Source organism: Polistes fuscatus, unplaced genomic scaffold (assembly GCF_010416935.1).
Source record: "Polistes fuscatus isolate 324 unplaced genomic scaffold, CU_Pfus_HIC Scaffold1, whole genome shotgun sequence".
In the NCBI taxonomy this organism is placed as follows: Eukaryota; Metazoa; Arthropoda; class Insecta; order Hymenoptera; family Vespidae; genus Polistes; species Polistes fuscatus.
Window position 1 is genome coordinate 15,361,125 of NW_025112997.1, and position 21,766 is coordinate 15,382,890.

General features: G+C 32.0%; 1 protein-coding gene and 1 long non-coding RNA gene across 2 annotated transcripts in view; both read right to left on the bottom strand.

The window, feature by feature from the left end:
• Nucleotides 1–21,766, bottom strand: part of LOC122522183 (collagen alpha-1(XVIII) chain) — a 200,575-nt gene that overhangs the window by 10,208 nt on the left and 168,601 nt on the right. Inside the window, 6 exon segments of the mRNA XM_043643021.1 lie at nt 1,616–1,755; nt 1,758–1,812; nt 1,930–2,106; nt 2,859–2,968; nt 3,135–3,216; nt 7,326–7,406. Of these exon segments, the coding sequence (XP_043498956.1) occupies nt 1,616–1,755; nt 1,758–1,812; nt 1,930–2,106; nt 2,859–2,968; nt 3,135–3,216; nt 7,326–7,406 (645 nt within the window).
• LOC122522207 lies at nt 13,782–15,536 on the bottom strand. The gene is made up of 2 exons (XR_006305010.1): nt 15,213–15,536; nt 13,782–13,843 (listed from the first exon to the last, which is right to left on the bottom strand). It is a non-coding gene; the product is annotated as an uncharacterized LOC122522207 (long non-coding RNA).

The following is a 21,766-nucleotide window of genomic DNA, read 5'->3' on the forward strand; positions in this document are numbered from 1 at the left end:
TTTTCTATTTGATAATAAGATTACTTTTAATGAACAAACTTATTAAAAAAAGTAAATTTAAATATTTTATTGTAAAAATGCAAATTGAAAAATAAAAAAAAGTATCATCAACGTCTAGTCGGTGTTCCCGGTCATTGTACCTTACCAAGGAGTTTGATTAAGATCGAGGTAGAAGGGTCGCTGACGATCCCTCCTTCTCGTTAAAATAAAAGCTAAAAGCAACAAGGACGACCCGGCAGACGGTCACGTTTAAAATATTTAAGCTCGATCCGCGCACTCGTCTTATAGAGGAAAACTACCGAATTAAGCGTTACTCCCAGCCTGAGAAGTCACAATAAGAAAGAAAGAGATAGAAAGAGTTAGAGAGGAGATGACAATAGGAGTAGTCTGCTTAGAAATTCGTCGAGTTTGTGTCTGTCTGAAGTCTAGAGCTTGAAGAATTGTACGACAGAAATGGTGAGTTCGTTAGGGCACATATAAGAGCTGAGATTCTCGGAAAAGAGGAAGAGTGAAGAGTAGAAAAAAAAGAAAGAAAGATAAAGAGATAGAAGGAGAAAGAAAGAGAGAGAGAAAGAAAGAATGATAAGGAAAGAGCTACGAAATACTGACAATGCAAAGCATCACATGTTGGTCATAATGTATAGGACTTTCGAAATCGATGAGTCATATCGTAACATCGAGACATGGTTGTTAAAGTCGACTATTCGTCTCTTTGATGAAATCATATTTGAGTCGAGTAATCGATAATCGTAAATTGTACGCGAAGAGAGATGTCAAGATATATATCATCGTGGGGGAACTTTTATTCAATAATGGTTGAGAAGCAATGTATTTATCCAATCTTTTTAACCTCTTTCTAAATTCTTTTTGTTCTTTTCTTTATTTCGATTATTTCGACGAGAATCATAAAGAGACAATCGGTTTTCTTTATTATTATATGAAAACGAATATAATTATTTTCAGGAAGGGTAGAAAATTTTCTAACATAAAATGAAGTACATTTGAAGAAGTCGAATTTCATGGTATCTCGATTTTGGATCACTTGTAGGACGACTTCGTTGGCAGGAAATTCGAGTACTACCTTTCTCATCCTTCTCTTCTTCTGTGTGTTCGACTCGCGTATCGTGTGTGCTACGGTTATCTTACGTGAGTTCGCATCGTGAGAAGCTCGATTTCCCCGAGGAATACAGAAACCAATTTCTAGGTTGCCTACTGCACCGCGATCGTCCAACCGACCAAACGTTTGACCGACTAGGTGAAAGGCAGTGCTCGAAGAGGAACGAAAGTAGCTGAGGGAGTATGTATCTCATGGAAAGGTTGTCGTATAAAGGGACGAAAGACACGTTCAGCTAAATGTTGCGTGTTTCGCGTGTATACGAATCAACTAAATAAGAGTTAGGTATATTGTTGCCAAGGATACACATTCTTGGAATTTTAAGAAATTCCATAATCTTTGAGATAATGTTCTTTCCGAATGTTTTTTCATTTATAAACAATATGTTTACCTCTTTCTATGAATGAATTTAATGTATCGTCCTTTTCCTTTACATCATTTCATTTTTTATCCCCTCTTTTATTATCACGGCAAGAACTTATGAAAAGTACGTCAACTTACATCGTAGCCGGAGAATTCGCCCTTTCCAGGTGGCCCAGGAGGTCCTTGAGCTCCCTTTTCACCTGGTATTCCATCTCTACCTGGTTCACCTTTCTGTCCTTGAGGACCTTCGGGTCCAAGTATTCCTATATCTCCTTTTCACCTCTTGCCCCAGGTGGACCTTGTAATCCCCTTTCTCCGGGTGGTCCTGCTGCACCCTGTACCAGAAATAATCTTTAAATAATCAATAATCTAATTGCTTTTTTTATCCATTTGTAAAGGAAATTAGTCGTTATTATTTTATTACTTATAGTTAACGAAGTTATTCTGCTTACAGTAAGACCCATCTGCCCTTGCTTTCCTTCTTTTCCAGGGACACCTGGTTCGCCTTTCGGTCCTTCGATCATTTTTGGCATCGTGAAGGATGTCATCAACGTCGTTGCATTGCACGCACATTTGCCTGGTTCTCCTTTAGGACCTGGTGGACCTTGTGGTATTTTTACTGGCCAATCCTGACAAGATGAAGAATATTAAAATAACGAAAAGGTAATCAATTTGAAGTAGAAATTCTTTATTTCAATTTTCAAGTGAATTCAATGGAAAATGGAACGTATTCACATACCGAATAGTTATGATGCAGATGCGAGTGCTATGCACAGTGTTTCCTGATATGCGCTTCGATATTCTCACGCTAAATCAATTCGCTCGAATAACCAGATGAATGACTGATCGCGGATGCGATCGTGTCATATCCGTGTACCGTAAATACGAACATCACGTATTATCGACGTTTCAATGACTTATATAACGTCATGACCATAAGGCTTCAATGGAATGAAGTTATTGTTGACATTTAGGAAGGGATACGTTTAATCATTTTCACCTACTTTAGGTTCATGTGAATTAAGGTGTAGTTTTTTATTTAATTTATCATCCCTGTTATTTCCCGGTTAAAAGTATATAAATCAAGGTTTTATAAAAGGTATTAAAAAAGACTATAGGCTGAACGAACTCGGTGAATTCGAAGTTTTTTGGCAAAATTTCAAGAGAGTTTTATAACAGTATCTACAGGGTGTAAAAAATATATGTGCCGTATTTTAATACTTAATTTTTTATAGATTTTATACAAATATGTTTGACAAAAATACGATAAGATTCGATTTTTTATTGATTTTATTGAGTTTTTTTGAAGATTGTCGTCTTAGAAGATATGTCCCTCGAGTATAGTTTTTTCTTAACAGAATAAATAAATAAAATTTAATACCTCGTCATTTGAATCATATCCAGGTCCAGGTGGTCCAGGAGGCCCTGGTGGTCCTCGAACGCTCTCGCCCTTATCTCCTTTATCACCCTTCTCACCCTTCGGACCTTTGTCTAAAACAAAAGAAATTTTTCAGTATCATATTTTTAATCGAAATATTGTCCACCAATCTGCGAGATTCGAGCATTGTTCCGTCTTTTGAATTTCTTACGAAAGATATTAGATCTTATTTCACAGAAAGCTCTATAGCTGCGGCTTTATGTAAATGCTATTACTCACAGTCTGGATTAGGAGGAGGAGGCGTGATGAACGGTGGTGGGTTGCTTTCTTCGTTTTTATCTTCGTCGTACTCTCGATCGATCTGCGAAGGAATAACAGAGAAAAATCGATAACGTAAATATATGTGCACGCGTTTTATCATCATTGAAAGAAGATTTCGAATTTAACAATTTTTATGGTTGCTCGTTTTAATTTCATTTCAAGCATCAATCTATGTTCTTATGTATATACATATAGATATGTAATAACAATTAGCCGTTAAGAAGATTATGACATTAGGTATTAGTTAAGCGTATATTATTTTGAAAATTTGATTGATTAGTAGATCTTGTTAGACTCTGGAATAAATGATTCCCATATAAAATATTCATTCGTATTGTCCAAAAATAGGCTATTTGAAAACGTTAAAAAGCACATCGGTTTATTATAAAGTAGTGAAGACTGCATGTCGTATTTTCGCTGAGGTTCCCACTCGATGGATGCTTTTAAAGCGAGCATATAATATTAGACACTGACGGTGATTAATGAAGTTTCAGGCAAATCAGGCGGTTGACTGTACGGTTAGGACACACGACACCTGCCCTAAGTGTTTTCCGATAATTATTGGTAATGGCGCGGTTTTATCGAAGGGGGTAGTCATCCTTCGTTCGACATTTTTCCGTGATCGACGGACGTTCGCATTATTGGGAAAATATTGATGATTGAACGAATTTAATCGTTCATATATTTTTTTTTAAACCGGTCTATGAATAATGAGTAGGATTAACAAAAAATTGATTATGTAAGTTTACTGGAACATGTTTGCCATTAGAAATAGTTTTATATTCTTCTATAATTTAAGTTAGATTTTGCTAACGTTAGTATCTCATGCAAATTCATATGCTCAAATTTGTAGTGAAGACATGCTTTATTTTTATATAAGTTTTTTTTTTCACCTATCGTAACTATGAGTATATAAAAAAAAGAAAAAGAAAATGAAGCTTCTCGAAAGGATTCCTAACCGGACAGTTCAAGTTATGACCATGCCAAGCATCCAAAGCATTCTTCTTCTCGGCAACTCACGTATTTGCTGTACCGCAATGCCGCATTGCCGTTCTTCGAATCATCAGCATTCCAGTAGAACGTTTAACGAGCAACATCTTTTTAAAAATCTCATATAAAAAATAAATCATGAAACTGTTCCAAAAATAATTGATTTAAATTGTATTTTATGTTGGAAGGTCTAAGATGTAAATTTATTGTTATAATCAACATTATTTTAAATTACGATCACAGATAATCATAAATTAATACGTATAATTTCTTCTTTACCTTTGTAATTTATTAAGTTGGTAATAATTAACCTCGTCACGATAATAGACCAGCAATCTGGCCTGCAATTCATCGTACGTTTGATTTTCTTCTTCGACTATCAGGAGCAAATATTTTCGTTGCACGAGTTTTGTTGTCATTGTTAATTTCATGTTTTCCTACGTGCTAGACTAACGTATGTATATATACATGTTTGAATAGTATATGTATAGACAAACGACACTTGGACAGAAAAATTCTTCCATTTTATTTTGCAGTTTACATTCCAAAATTCATTCTTTTCTTTGGAGCAGAATATATACTTCGTATAAAATTATTTTTATATCAATCGAATCATTACCAGAACAGGAGAAGAAATAATCAGAGGGACAGAATATCATTCAACACGAAGATGAAATACAATTACAAAGTCAAATGTAAGTTCTAAACATATGGAAAGTTAAAGAAAATTTTCTCTCATAATCTATCGAAATGCTTTTTTTTCTCATTCTTAGCTTTATTTATTGACTTAAAATGTTCAAAAGTATGACGGGATAAAAAGAGTGTGTTGTGTCTTTATCTGTCAGTTAACACTAATAGAGCTCATCCTGTTAGCTTCATTGATCCTCGAACATCGTGTCGTGATAGTCGTTAACAGGACATTTGAGAAACGTTTCGTAGATAGTAGCAGTCAGAACGAAGAGAACGTATCTTACGAAGGTAACCGCAAACCATCTTCCAATCCGTCGTACGAAGAAATGCTTCCATTCCTATCGGCGTCTAGTGAAATTGGATTGGCTTAATGAATTTACCGCGCAGCTGCAAGTTTCGAAAGTGGGTCGAACCGAAGACGGGTTCATCAAATCGCTATTGGTCTAAGACGTTTCGCACCATGTTCTGTTCCGATTTTCGTGACGAAATCTATCGCTTCACTTTCAATGAAAATACGCAAACATGCTAACTTCTATTAATAGTTATTATTTTAGTTTCAGAACTGTTGAACTTCTTCCGGTTGAGCGTGAGATAGATAAAATAATTATTTGAAGATAAGATAATTATTTAATTCATTTAATCTTTTGAAATAATTAAATATATATTATTTTATTATTATATATTTATGAGTTATTTATTTTATTTTTTTATTATTATATTATTATATTATTTATGAATTGTGTCTGTTAATTTAATCTCTGAATTATAGATCATTTAAAGTATTTGTTTTTATATTTATATAATCAACGAGATATAATTAAATCATTATACAATAAAAATGATTAAACGGACAATTTCTTTGATTAATCGATACACTGTTATAAAATAATTATTAAAAATTTATTATATGACGTAATACTGTCGTTATAATAAAAAGTTCTACATGCGAATATCATATTCGCATTCTTATCGCCAGTCGTTTTAAACGAGCTCTTAATTCCGTGCGCGTTGCATCAGATGGCACATGGTGTTACAATCGACTTCGTAACGCGAGCAATTGAATGCACATAAAAATGAATGCGCGTGGCATCGCCTGCAGGAAGATTTTATTTGAAATTTTGTGAGACTGACAATGAGTGAAAATTTTAGATGGGAATAGGAAGATTTATTTTATCATATATATTTGAACGTTCTATCGAAAATTTAATTACGTTCTGAGAGTAATGTTCCTCTTGATAATTTATAGATTTATACACTTAGATATAATTTCATTATTCAATTTGCTTGGATTTAAAATTGAAATAGCTAATATCGTATAATTTCGAACGTTAAACCATATTGATTTGATTTATCTAAGACCCTAGTTTTACAAAAATATAAGAAATAAGAGATTTATACTATCTTAAATTCGATAGAATATAGTATGAAGGTTTCTCGTCTTGTGGTTGCTACAAGAAGCAATAATTAGATAACGTTATCCTCAAAATTTATCTTACGGATTCCAAATTGTATGTCTTGATGCCCAGTAAATTAAATTGTCCTTATTCCGCAGAATGCGCGTGATAGCGGTCGGTATAAAGATCAGCCTGAAATTTGTCGCGATGACCTTACGTTATTAAATTATTATGACTGAAGAAGGAAACCCTGCACACGAGATCGACCGACTGATTATGTGTAGAATTATAGTTAAATATTAGTACCGAGTAGTAAGGAACTACTCTTGCTAATTTCTTGTAGAGTTAAATCATTTTAGAATAATGAACGTTCAAATTACAAAAAGGATTTATCTAAGGCATGATGCAAGATATAAGATAAGAAATATAAAGTATTAAGTTATTAATAAATTTTATGAAAAAATTGAACGGATTAATATTTCTTTTTGAATTTAGTTAGTAGATTTTGGTAGATGCGATAAAGATCTGTAAACTTCGCTTGGATTAAGTCAAACTCCATAATGACTGAGGTGGATAGTGAAGCATGAGATCCGTAGTAAAGTCGCCATTGCGAAATCCTAACAGCATTCGAAGATTATCCTTTCAGTATTTACGAGATTATCTTCATAACCCAATTCCTAGATTTCTCTGTTTCATAAGAAACGATCGACATCCTTTTGAAAAGTCTAAAGACCAGGTCCTTAGTAGGATGTCGTTCTTCTTTGAGGATTATTATTTGCCTATCCAAGTTGAAAGCCTCATTTCGATAAATTGGTGCAGCATGATTTAATCAAATTAAAAGCGAAGCAATTTAAAATTCTTTTTTACTTAATAATCATTGCAATTCTTTCGATAATTAAGATCACAACGAATAGTTATTTGTCCGATTAAAAAATCATTTTCGTTAGTAAAAAAACGGCACACAACAAAAAAAGCTATAAAGAATTTTTGGTTAGTACGAACGTAATAAAATCAAAAGATAAGTAAGTTTTGTTTAGTAAAACGAAAAGAAAAAGAGCGTTAGACTCTTGTCTACCTTATTTAAGTCAATTTCTCCCACGACATCAAATAAATCGACATCTTGATCGCCGGATCCAAATTGTTCGTCTGAGGAAAACTATAAAGAGAATATTATATTAGCCATTTTCAAAATACTATAGCAATCGCGATTATAACCCGTTGTTCCGTTACTCTTCGTGCGACATCCTAATTATAGTTTCATAGCTTCGAAATTCTTCGATATCGTGCGATGTAGTAGCTCATTAAATTAGACGATAAATCGTTCGTGTATGTCGTAGATGTTCCTTGTATTAGATTGCATTCTGCACAGCTGAGATACAGCTGGTGAAGTTAATGTGTTCTTAAACATAAAGTTGGCCATAGTGTTGTCGAAAATTGGATACTTCCAAGTTTACGATCTTTGGCTTAACCCTACTGAATTATCAAGTTCGAATTATACGAGAGAGCCTCGTAGTTCCTACGTTTCTTGCAGGATATTCGTTTGTCTAACCGATGATTTCACTTATGATAATTCCATTCTATTTCTGTTTGCAGTATTAAACGTTAATTATGCAGTGTTACTAATTGCGACGTTTCTAGATCGTACATTTTCGAGTTGTTTGTATTACAATATAGATGTAATACTATATATTCTCTAATGTTTCATTTTTATTTTTTTGTTCATATCATTAATTGTAGCATTATAAATGAGAAATGTGTAATTTGCTGGAACAAATATTAGCAATGCAAGATAACTTAAGTAGCTCAAATAGAACAATTGATTAAGTTTCATCTAAAAGTAACGTATGATATATTAACAATTGCTATTGTCGGTGTACACAGTCGTACACTCTATCGTAATAAAAAAATTAAAAATTAAAATAAATCAAGCTACAAATACAGTGTTCAAATAATTTCAAGATATTATACCAACTTGTTTCTGTATTAACTTGTTCTGATTTTCATATAAATTACAAATTTCGTTCTTTATTTAATAGATTTATAATTTAAAGAGTAATGCAATAGCGCAGAATATTACATTCTTGCGGTAACGGATATATTAAATTTCGTCAAAATTTATTTAAAAATTAGTGGTATAGCGAAGACAAGCACTAACGCATACTACTCGTAGAGATACTCATTCGTAGACCACTCTGTAGTATATTAATATGATCACGAGGAAATATCGCATATGCTTTCTGGTTGTGTGTATGCAATGGAATCGAGTTAAACTTTATCGCATTCCAGTGATTTCTGATTTGGCACGTGTTCCTCTCAATTATTCAAATTCTCTGCTTGCATCGCTTCATGAAGAGGAGATCCTCTGCACATTTCGAAAGCTAAACTTTGCGAAACGTGAGTACGTAATTACTTGAAGATCTACTTTTGACTGATTTGATAATGTTAACAAAAAATAATTTGCGCTTTTGAAGCTAAAAATAGCATAAAATATAAATGTTAATAACTATTACTTTATAATAATAATTTTAGTTATTGAATTGTTCGCGTTATCAAATAGTAGCTGATTCTTCATTATCTACAAAGATATCGTATAGAAATAATAGAAACTACTTGCTAATTGCGATGAACGCGCTTTAATTTACGCAAAAAGTCCGACAAATCCTACGAAAGCTGAGACATTAAGAAAGTTTGCATGTACAATAGATCTTCTTCTCCTTCGTGAATGATATTCATCGATTTACCTTTTGCATTGTATCAGTGAAACAAAGTAAAAGAAATTCATAACATTTTGTCAAATAGATCTTAAATTCGAACATAGGAGTTGATCATACGGTTGTTTTTCAATTCGAAGATTTTAACTTTGTTTTTCTTTACCATTTTCATAATCAACCTCCTTCTTTCCTATCTTATTCTTTACTCCCACTTCTTCGAGATTAACGCTTTACTAAATTAATTACGATACGTCGGCAATCTAATAAATTACTTACTCCGATGAAATTACTTTGTTCACCGATGCAAAGAAAAACGCGAGAGTCTAAAACAAAGGAGATTAATGATGAGACGAAAATTGCAATATTCTATGGTATCCTTACGGAAGGCGTACGACGAAACGTCAAACGATCAAAAACTTTCCGAAAGAAGATCATAAGATAATGAAAATTAATTTTTAGGTCTAAATAATGCCTTTAGATGAACGACGCTCGTTTAAAACGAGATATCTTTCGGTTGTAGTATTTTTCTTTGGGTTCAGTTGGAACACGATTGTCAGATATGAACTCGAAAGTCAAAGCTACGTTGTGAAAAAAGTTAAATTAAATAATCTCGAGCTTTTTTAATGTAACGATGCGAAGAACGAGATGCAACGTGGGTGAAATGCGAACGTGTATGAAACCATGATTTTGAAAATGAGAACAAATTAAAGTGTTCAGTACATACGATTGTTATAATGATAATAATAGTAATGATGATGATGGTGATGATGACGACATTACTTATACAAAAGAGTTACAAAAGTCTTTACAATTACCAGGTAAAGTAGTTAAGCAAACTGAGAAATTAACTCGACTGTTGTACCTAGAATTCAGACACGTAGTTTTTATATGTTTAATGATACTTTATCTTTTAACTGTGCGTCAACTTGGTAAAGTGATTATCTTTATATTTTATTGCATAGCCAATTATTTTCGTTTTATTGTTTTTTTATTCTTTTTGTTAAAATTACTTTAAAAATTATTATTTGTACAAAAATTTAGAAAGAAAAGTGACACAGAGTCGATCGAGATTTTTCTTTTTTTTTTCTTTTAAATATAATTCATCGTTGGCAAATGTCCAAGTTTTGATAATAATGTCATGTAAGCTTTCGCAACGTACTTACACTTTTATACATTATATATATTTTTGACGTTCCTAAAATTTTGTAAAATACTTCGACTTTTTATCTTTATTTTCAAATGTAACATTCACTGTAGTTCATTTTATGTGTTTAGTCTTATCAACCAGAATGGTACGTTGGGTTAAAAAATATGTTTTTTTTTGTAAATCATTTTTAAACTGTAAGCACACGTATATACTGCGTCCTATTATTTTTTTTTCTGGCGAAATACCATGGATTTCTCGTGGTCGTGTATGTGTGTAGTGTTACATGAAACAATGAATTTTTGTTGGCACAGTTTGGATTTTCTGTAGATACAGACGATTGAAAGAGATTTATGTCAGCTGTCGTTGTATCGGATGAAAAAAAAATCAGATTATTCTTATCGTATATTCGAAATCCAGCAAGAGAAAAAAGGAGAGAGAGAGAGAGAGAGAGACTCGAATTTTATTGGAACACGGACGTGTTATAAGCAGTGCTATATATTACTTCGCATATATTTATTTGGATTTGTACAAATCGATATTCGAGAACTTTAATTTAGTTTTCTTGGTTCTATCTGTGCGTTTGTATTATGTAGTATATGTGTTGGTATACTCACGAGATTTTATTTGAAATTGTCATTGTCGAAATAACGCAGATTTTAATTGTATCAAGAGATCTTTAGAAGAGATATATAAGCTTTTGAAATTACGGTTATAAAGGATTAGGACGTCGCTTAACGGACGTTATGATTCTTTCAACGTTCATAGAACGTTTTCGTTTTTCTTTTTTTCCTTCTCTCTTCTTTTTCAAGATCCTTTCTTCATTTTTGTTCTGCTCTTCTTTTCTTTTCCTTTCTTTTTGTTCACAAGCAGAAACGTATTTAACGTCCCATGAAATTAGAACCCTCGACACCTTTGAGAGGATGAGAAGCGCGAAATTTCTCTCTTCCAGCTGTTCTCTCGCGATGACTTCGAAGAATATCTTTCTTCTTATTTTCTTTCCTTTTTTATTTTTCTATTTAAAAAAAAAAAAGAAAAAGCGCAGGTGACGTATGTAATTATATTCCGTCTCGAACGCTTGCTTCTCCCTTTTTATCGGAATCGATCTCTTTTATACGTCGTTGGTTGTAACAAGCTTTATAGTAAGGTTACATGAAAAAAAATTCAGCGAAAAGGTCGAGTTAAACAACGACCTCCATTTGCCAAAGAAAGTAGGACAAATTATAATTGTTCTAATTGAATCGTCCGCAGGAAAGCACGTTATGAAACTACGCACTGGGTAAGCTCGTGAAAAAGTTTCATTTCTCGCCGACCATGAATCGTTAAATATCGTGAGTTGGAAATTATTTCAATATTTTTCACTTACAATTAGAAATAGAACGAAGAGGCATATAATGGTACAAGGTTTGTATCAATTTTGATAGAAGAACGTATGTATGTCGTGAAAGAAGTACGTGAGCTTCGCATATATTGCTTTAGTTAGTAGAATCACGTACAAGAAAGATGCATGCGAATTTCGTGAGGTATGCTCCAAGTCTAAAAAGCTTTATTACGATGTTTCTTCCTTAGGAGTTACTTAAATAATCGAAACTTTTGTTTATTACCCCTATATTTATAATAATATTTTTTCAGTTTATTTCGATTCGTTTTGAGTTATTTTTGTATTATACAAATTATAATATACATTTATCATATACTTACAGTGATTATCACATAAAATCGTTCGTCAATACTTTTATTAAATTTTTATCTATTGATATAATGTCTTTAGAATGATGAGAATTTGAAAATACCTAAGCCGTCATTAATATCAAACATTTGATATTCCAGCGATTATCGAAATATATTGAAACTTTATTATTTCGTATTCGGGCAAGCTTAGAACGTTGAAATTTTCTCATTCGTAAAAGTAAGCTTTAAATAATTATTTTCTAACTTTTTAAATAAGATACAATATACGCGTAATATAATTGTGTTGTATAATAAATGTTTTAACAATAGTATAGTTGTTTAAACATTACATATCTATTAAATATACTTTGAATATTAAACGATTTCGATTTGATATTTTATTAGATGAAAATTTCCAATTCAAAATTATCACTGGTCAGAAACGTTAAGACAAATGTATTTTAATTTAAACAATTCTAAATACTAGTAGAATACATTAGAGTATTAGATATACTTTAAATGATTGTTAATTAATCGAAGAAAATGTATATTGTAGTCTAAAAGCACAGAGTGCAACATTGACATGTACCTTCCTCTTCGAAATACTCCGTTCGACTGTCTCATTGTCTTCTATGAAAGTTAGTTATAGTTCTTTTATTGATTCTTGTTTACTTATATGACTTTCAGAATAATAAATTCTATTTATTTCGAATATTATTCCTGTTACGCATATGTATCCTTCAGAAAGCCATAAAAACAACAATCAATAAAAGAACTTTCATAGAAGACAACGAACCACTCTAACGGAATATTTCGAAGAGGAAGGTACGTCGATCTTATACTCCGTGCTTCTAGACTACAATATACATTTTCTTCGATAAATTAACAATTATTTCAGGTATGTCCAATATTTTGATGCACTCTACTTATGATATACAATATTTAAGATTGTTTAAACAGATATATACATTGATTTAAACATTACATACCTATTAACATACTTTGAATATAAAATAATTTTGATATGTTTTTATATGAATGTTTTAAACTCAATTCCGTTACTAGGCCAAAATTTAAACAAAACATGCATCAGTGATTTCGTTATTTACCAGTCAGTAGTCAACTGTTAGATTTTAACATGTGAACATCATTTAACATTTTAATAATCATTTATCATATAAATCATAACACCGTTTTGATATATTTCTATAATCGCTGGAATATTAAACGCTCGATTTTAATAATGGTTGTTAGTTATTTCTAAATTCTCTTCATTCTAAATAAATTATATCAATAGTTTTCAAGCAAAAATCTAGTAAGAATATTTGTGAACGGTTTTATGTAATACTCATTGTTTATTTTTATTGTGATATTTTACTTTTAGACTTAAATCTCGTCGCTTTCTTTTTCAAAATCATTTCATTTTTCACGTTCGTGCTGATTCTAGTCATAACGATTCTCTAACGTGGATTATTTTTTCCGTTTAAAGCAGTCTATTAAATTATCAGTCGGCCATGTCGAGAACGACGTGCCGCTGGCTCAGACCTGAATTTTGATTATTGTTATTAGCATGAAGTTTCATAAAACGTTTCAACTATGTCTCGTTCTTGCCTCTAGCGACTTCACAGGAAACGAATCACAAATGGCATGGAAATTTCCATATATAGCTTTTCCAAAGTGATTCCATTATTTCAACGTTTTTATCTCACCGATTACAGTGCGTTAGTGACTAAAAAATAAAAGAAATTTTCGATAAATTAAGAATCATTATTTCCGAAGAGTTAGACGAGTAATTTGATCTTAAGATTTTTGTGCCTCCTGTAATCGATATAAGATATAAGAGGCCATAAAATTTTCACGTTACATCTCCACGAGACTTTTGATCACTCCTGACCGTATCATCGTCTGACATACGATCCCTGTAGTTTTGTTGAAACGGGCTCTTCTTTCCTCCTGTTCCAAGCATTTTGTATTATCTTTTTAACTCTCTCTTTCTTTCTCTCTCTTTCTGTTTCGCATCCAATAGCTCGATGAACCGGTCAGATTGGTCTCGAATTTCGCCCAATTCTAGCGACGAAAACCCCATCGTTATTGGCATGTCCATCGCGCTTTGTAATTCGAGCATTCAATAATTTACATTCGATCCTTTATTCAGAGAAAAAAGCAAATCGACAATAATCTTGATCAAGTAATGAACTGCACCTTGATTTTAATTCGATTTTTTGTGTAACCCATTTTTGACGCGATGTAATACATGATTTTTAATATTAATAATCGAGTTATATGAACAGAAATTTAATGACGATATTTTCTGCCTTCGTTGAAGTCTTACAACTTTTTTTGAAACTATTTTTTTTTATTTTTCGTGTTATTTTTAAAAGCATTGACCTGGTCACCACAAACATTCCATCTTGTATATGCGTACATACTATCAACCTCCGGTTATATACATTGCAAATTAATAGTTTAGTTTGCATCACATACTGGTTACGTATTCTAAATACTCTATGCGTTTGATATTCATGCCAAACTTTCTCTACATGCCATATAAATACCACAGCATCTAAAGATTGTTACGAGAATTTCGTGTGAACTCCGTTTGATATCAAAGAAAATATCCACGAAGATACATTAATTTCTCTTTTGTTTTTATTTTTCAATCCACAAATTCAATTATGATTTGAAAGTTAAATTTGTGTTTTTTTATTGTAGTGTCATGCGATAATTAAAATGTCAACGACAATACTGTGGATTCACCATTTAACAAAGTCGTTTTCGCGTTAACTTCAGCTTTTTCGTTCTTCTCGTATTCTCCCTGTGTCACTACGTAGTCTATGTGACGGCACAATGGACCAAAATTCAAAATCATTTTCAATCGTATTTAGAGCATTTTTACTACGTTGAAAATATATATATTTTAGATCGGTTTATTCTATTTTGAATGTTTATAAATAGAAAACATATTAAGGTAAGTATACAAAAACAAACATATAAACAGTTCTAGACAAAAAAATATCTCACTAAGATTTTTATTCCACCGCGTATGGATACAGATTAATTAAAACTAAACCATCTGAAAATAATTGTTTATTTTTTGTTCCTTCTAGTAATTTAATCGAGATATTAAATATACTCTAGTAGTTTTTTAAACTAAAAGAAAATAAAGTATAAAAAAAACCGACAATACATAAATAAAGAAGAACACAACATTTTCCATTACATTCGTTATTATTATTTATTACAAATTTTACTTTAAAAAATTGTGTGATATCGTATATTTTACTACAGATAGATATGTATCATGTAATCACGTTTTCACTCGTTTTCTTATTTTGTTCATCTTCCGTTTTCTTATTTACGAAAAGAAGGAAAAAAGCCATAACAGTTACGTTTCATTTGTTTTCTTTAAAAGCAAATAATCTACATTTACATATACTTGCGTGTCCTGTATCGTCAAAACTTCGGCAAAATTTCATGAAATCGGAGCTCCGCCACAATCATAACTCTTCCTTCCACGATGCTCGCAACTTTCATTAGCTCTCTATCTTCCTTTCTCCTTCATAAACCGAAGCGTATCTCGCTTTTTATCGGTACAAAGCACGGAACGATGGTAGAATTCTCAAGCCGCAAATGTTGTTAGCCAAGGGAAGTGGAATTATTAATCGTAGAATTTCCTTTCGTCTTAAAAAATTGACCGATATAAATAATTTTTTGTTCATGCTTTCCAAGGATAATTCTCGAAAGGTAATATTTTCGCGAGAAAAACATGTACCTAAACACAAGAAAAGAAAACTGAAATCTTTAAAATATCTTCTCGATTCGAAGTTAAATCGTCTAAAAATGTTTAATGCATCGATAATTTGTATAAAACACGTGTTGAAATTAATAGATAAAATCGTTCTATATAACTCACGTAACCTCTATCAAACGTTTCTGATATATTTAACGAGATTTAAAATAAAGATAAACAAAAAAACGAGCTCAAATATTAATAAAATGATGTGTCTTCAATTGGTCAACTGTTTCAATAGTTTAAAATGCACTTAAATTGATTTAATTAATACATTGAGTTCATTGAACGTTTGACCTCTATCGACAACAACTTTGAGTTTCATATAACGTCAAACGCGAAATCATAAAATTACAAATTTTGCATAAAGCATATTTGTACATCGGTGAATATTTTTAATCATAATTAAATCATTCTTTTGTATTTGCATTGTATTCAAACCGCTTTTATCACGACGATATTTTATTCGATATTTGCAGAAAATACAGACGAAAATAAAAACATAAAATAATATATAAACGTAGAAAAAATAAGTGCAAAGAAAAAGAGAAAAATAGAGGTTTTATCGGTTGCGTTTTGATCGATTTGATGAGGATAGACGCGTGCATAGTTTCCTTGGTAGAGTTAATGATACTGTCTGGCAACACGTAGGCTCTGTCAAGCTAGATAATTGCTCGACCTACAACTTGGAAAACACGGCACATCCCGTCTGAAACCTTAACGATCACGTGTCAGGGTGCCCCATATATTGGTCTAACCTCTTCAGCTAATCGGGAGTTAGACTAAGCAAACTTTGGGGCGGATCACGTGATTAACAGCACCTTTCAAAAGCCGCATGGCTCTGTCCTTTGCCTTCAGACGCTTAACCCGATCTCTCTAGCGGTTATTAAAAATAATAATTACAAAGCCCTTGATTAGCCTTTGATATTAGAAATGTTATTCAATTTAATGGTAGAAAGGTATCCGTGAGAACCAAAACACGAAACTTTCCTTATATAATTGAATCTTGTCTTTCTATACTAATCTTATTAAAATCACGACGCGACTGGTTATTATTTGTTTATTATGTGCATAATTAAGTGTAAAAGTCCAATATTATGAATCTCGTTCAATTGGACGAATTTATGGAAATTTTGTATTTCCATAATATTGAACATGTCCCGTGCCAACTTGTTATTTATATTTGACTTTTCAAATAATTCTTCGTATACGAATGAACTCGAATTTAGCCACGAATTTTGTATAAAGAGACGAAGAATTTAAAAAATAGCGTATGAACAGAAAGGGGAGAAAAATTTATAACCATATCGATCTTTGCAAGTAACTCGATCATCTTTGCTTCTTATTCCGATTTCCATCACGTAGCTCGGTTCTCCCGAAGGAAAATTCATTTTCTCTCTTTCTCTCTTCCTTCATCTCTCTCTCTTCTATCTTCTATGCGTTCACTTGCATTACGATGTGTTGTAGCGCATCTTCCTCCGATTTCTCGTAATGCGGACGAGTATTGCACGCGTACCGAATCTACATGCAAATTTCGAATTTATATCATTCAAATGAAAATCTCGTGAACGATTGAAGACTCATTGGAATTTTGCTGACGAATGAAATAAAAATAATATTGAAATTATTCGTTATAATTATAACAAGTATAATGGAAAAATATACGCATCTAATCGTCATTGCTGAGTATTGTAATTGTTTGATATTTTTATTTTTGTAGTAAAATGTTCATGAAATTATACGTTGACGATCCAAAAATACATATTTCTTTTCGAGTGTAACATATACATTTTTCATTTTCGATTCGGAGAAGTTATTGAATTGGAAATTTATGAGAAAAATGTTTTTATTATATGTCGTTTTCATAATTCCATGTATGATTCTATTTAACTCGCAATTAACTAAAAATTGGCATTAATATGTGTAACATTCTGACATGCTACCATTAAAGTTGAAAACGAGATCTACTGTGTTTTCCAAGTAGGTTTTGCTATGTTAAAAGAATGGAGAATAGGTTACCTTTAAGTTGCATAACGAGATTAATAGGACGATGAATAATTCATCGAATATTTATGATACGTAAACGATAATCTATAAGACTAAAAGATAAATCATTCTATTCTTAAATTGATTCGATATTAATGACTTATCAAGATTATACTAGCAAGAATAATAATGAGAAATGGAAAAGAACAAATCAATTGAAATAGATATAAAAGAAGTGATTATTTAAATACCTACTAGAACATATTTTATATTACATAAAGTAACATTTTGAAATAATGAATCAATTGTGCAATAGTAATTACACGAGTCTTTTTTTTTATAAAGAGTTTATTGGACGTAGGGGACATCGTCGAAATGTCAACGACATAAGATCGAGTTTTATCACGTACGATGAATTTCCCGTAGGAGTTGCCCTTATGTAAGGGTCTACGATTCATTCTCTCTATCTTTCTCTAAGCGGTAAACTGACATGCTTGCTTTGTATTCACAGATATAGCTATCGTACAAGAATAAATGGAAGGGTGAGTTCCGAGTTAATCATTTCAGATTCAAACCGATTGCTACATGCGTTCGTACTGCGGCTTTGATGCTTCAAATTGCCATTCGAAATGTATGGATGAGTATCGTTCACGATACAATCGCGGTCTATGGCTCGATTTTCACTAACATTCATAAGCACGTGTATACGTGAATACATCTAGACCGTAAATTTACATGGTCAATGTAAATACTCGACGAAAGCGAGAAACGTTTCACCTATCTGGGCCAATTGGATTTTAATGTTTTTTCTTCGTTACCTGATTAGCTTCTCCGATTACGAACCACTCTCTCTCTCTATTTACAATATATATTGTAAATTTTATCTTCCCTTCTTCCTCTTTCGTGACTAGTACTAGCCTATATTTCGAGTAAAATGCCATTGGAATTATAGACTAATGTATTCCGAATGTTTCAATTATCAGAATGCATAATTAACGGTCCGTACAGACCTAAAATCCGATTGATTTGCTGATGTTTTTTTCGTCCAATATAGATTTCAATTCTTAGTAAAATTAAATGTAATTATTATCTTGACTTTTTAAGTCTTTTTCTCAAGAAAATTTTACATGTCGAGATAAGCTTTTGTAGATTTTTCAACTCTTTGATTAATTACCAAAAAAGATTATCGATGAGAGACAAAAAGTACCGTGACGTTTCTGACATTTTTCTGCCTTCTTGCAGAACAATTTATAGTGTCAGAATTAACGTTATTTCTATTGATCTATTTTCTTCATTTCGTATAATTCTCTTTTCTCTTGTTTACGCTTAGGAAATGCATCGATACGATTGGCCACACTTTTATCTCTCTCTCTCTCTCTCTTTCTCTCTCTCCCACTTTTTACACGCCCCATTTATTACGCTTTACGACTGTATCTTCGATACCGTAGAGGAAGCGTTCGTAACGAGAGAAATAAAAATGAATGAATTATTGTCCACCAAAAACGTTCCGACAATTTGTAATAAAAAATTCAACTTGTCGTGTCATTCGATCTTCCTGAAACAAAAGCTTGAAGAAAATCGAAATTATAAGTAGGAAAAAAATTATCAATCGTTTTTTTTTTTATCCTGCAAAAGATAATTGGAAATAAAATCGATAATTTTAATCTATAAACGTTAACACGAACGACTGTAATATTGTCTCGTGACATATAAAACACATACATAAATGATAATGTTGTTTGCACGCGATATTTTATTGTTCACAATAATACCAATTTATGTATACTCTATAGACACATAAAACCACAAATTTAACCAGTCGATAATTATTTTCGTGAATTATATACACGAATGAATTTGACGCTTCGTACTGAGTAAAATTTACGCGCGAAACAGATATGTTTTTAACACGACACGGTGCAATTAATTCTTATTATGAAATTAATGTCGCCGTTAGGAGAACGCCGACGGTCGAAATTTTTTCTCCTCTCAACTTCTCTTTTCTAGTAATATCCCTAGCGCATCGCGATAATAGAATCTAATACGGTGTGCCCGCGAAAAAAAGAAATTCGCTGTCTTCCTTCCTATATCAGCCATTAAAAAATATAGCATTACCTTTTGCTGGCAGGATAATCACACCGTCATGGACTATTTGTTTTTATTGGCAATTTCCCGTTGCAATTCAGGTCCTGCGCGTATTGTTTATAAATCACAGTCATCGCATCTAGTTCTTGCTATTGTTGTTATTGTTATTATTATTATTCCTTATCGGAGAAGCATCCCAATGCGATTCTGCAATATCGTTAATGGCCGCCACACTTGCTGATATTTCGATAACATGTAACACGAGCATATGTTCGAATAGAATATTAAGGATTCTAAGCTCCTTCTATTGTATTTTTTTCTATTCATCGTACAATTTGTATGTTAAAAAATTCCATAAGTGTTTCCATTGAACGATAGATCAAACGTATTTTTAATAGTATATATTTAAAGAGGATCAATTTATTTGTTGAAAATTTCGTGATTACATATTTACGAATACATGAATGACATGAGCAATAAATAATCTCGTAGAAATAAATAATCTTTTCATATATAGGTGCACCTTAATATACACTTGTTCAAAATTGTTCTTGATAATTGTACACGTCAGTCGTTGTCAATGTCCAATAACCATAATAGGAATAATTTTCGATCAAAATGCAATCTAATCAAGGCATGTTTTCAACGCCTATCAATACTACGAATGTTTCTACGAACACCGATTGGAATATAATTCGTTTGAAAACGAACAATTGTTCAATTAATTTTATTAATTAATTCTATCACTAAACGTTTGTATTTTCTAAACGCTTATGTAATTAAAAAATGTAATGTAGCGTAATTTACGCTTAAGTAAAGTTTTTAAAGATGGAAATAGATAAAAAGTTAGCGAGATAGATAAGAATGACGATCGTTGTTATTTATCATTCATAACTTTTCTATAAAAACATTGAACATACGAAACTTCGTTATCATTGCATCGAGAGACCACCGGAAAGCCCGTAGATCGTTGCTACTATTCAATCGAGTCTCATTATCGTTGATTTAATCTTCAGCTCTCTCTCATTCTATCTCTCTCGGTACTCTCCTCGATTTATTCGGTACCTCTACTTTCCGCGTGCATACGTTTACCAAATTTCGTCCGGTCAGTAATTTAGCCTATAATAAATTATTGAACCGATTCCATTCGAAAGATAGGAATTAATGTTTCGTACCAGCTGGACAAATTTATCCTATATATACGAGTTAATTAGGCGAATAAGCTCGTGGGAGAAATTAATCAAACAATTGAAAAAAAAATTCTAAGTGTAGAAGAACATCTTCTCCAGATTACTGAAGTGAATTTCCGATCTCGTAGATGATCCTTCAATTCGACGACTTGTGCTCCTCAATCGAATACCTTTGTCTAGCATGTATATATAATATACATGTATAGGTATATGTATATATAATATATATACTAGTATAGATGTGTACAGAGGTCTAGCCAAATGCATATACATATACATGTATTCTAGTATTATATACCGATCACGACATTATTCCTCGAGGATGGTCGTTGCCCGTGCCGCTTCATAAATTGTTCGATTTATCGTTGCTGACTCACCGCGATCCGTTCAAAGCGCGATTGCTGCCCGCGAGGCTGTAAGCGAACAGGTAAAGCTTCGACCACGAGAGAGTAGCTACGACTTGCTCTCATAGGAAGTCGAGAATAACCGACGAATTGACGTACGATATAGGAAATCAAATTTGATGAATTCCTATAGACTAACCAAGTGTATTTTCATTAAACTCTCGTTGATATGTAGTTGAATCGATTTATTTTTACCAGTTCCATTCATAAATAAGTGCTTTTATAAGAATAAGAAATTTATTACAATATAATATATATAAATATTCGTTATGCAAAATGATGAAATTCGAAATTTGTATCCGAAAAAAATTGTGCAATTGTTATATATAAGTAATTATTTATTATTACATATCATATAAAAGGATATATATTATGAATATGCTATTTTATTTATTAGTATAACGGCATTTATTTATGAATCGACCGAATATTTACTACGATTATATCTCTACTAAATAGTTTATTACCTTATCGAGAGAGAAGGAATTTCTTTCTTAAGGCACATTTCGTACATATGTTCGAAATTGTAAGTATA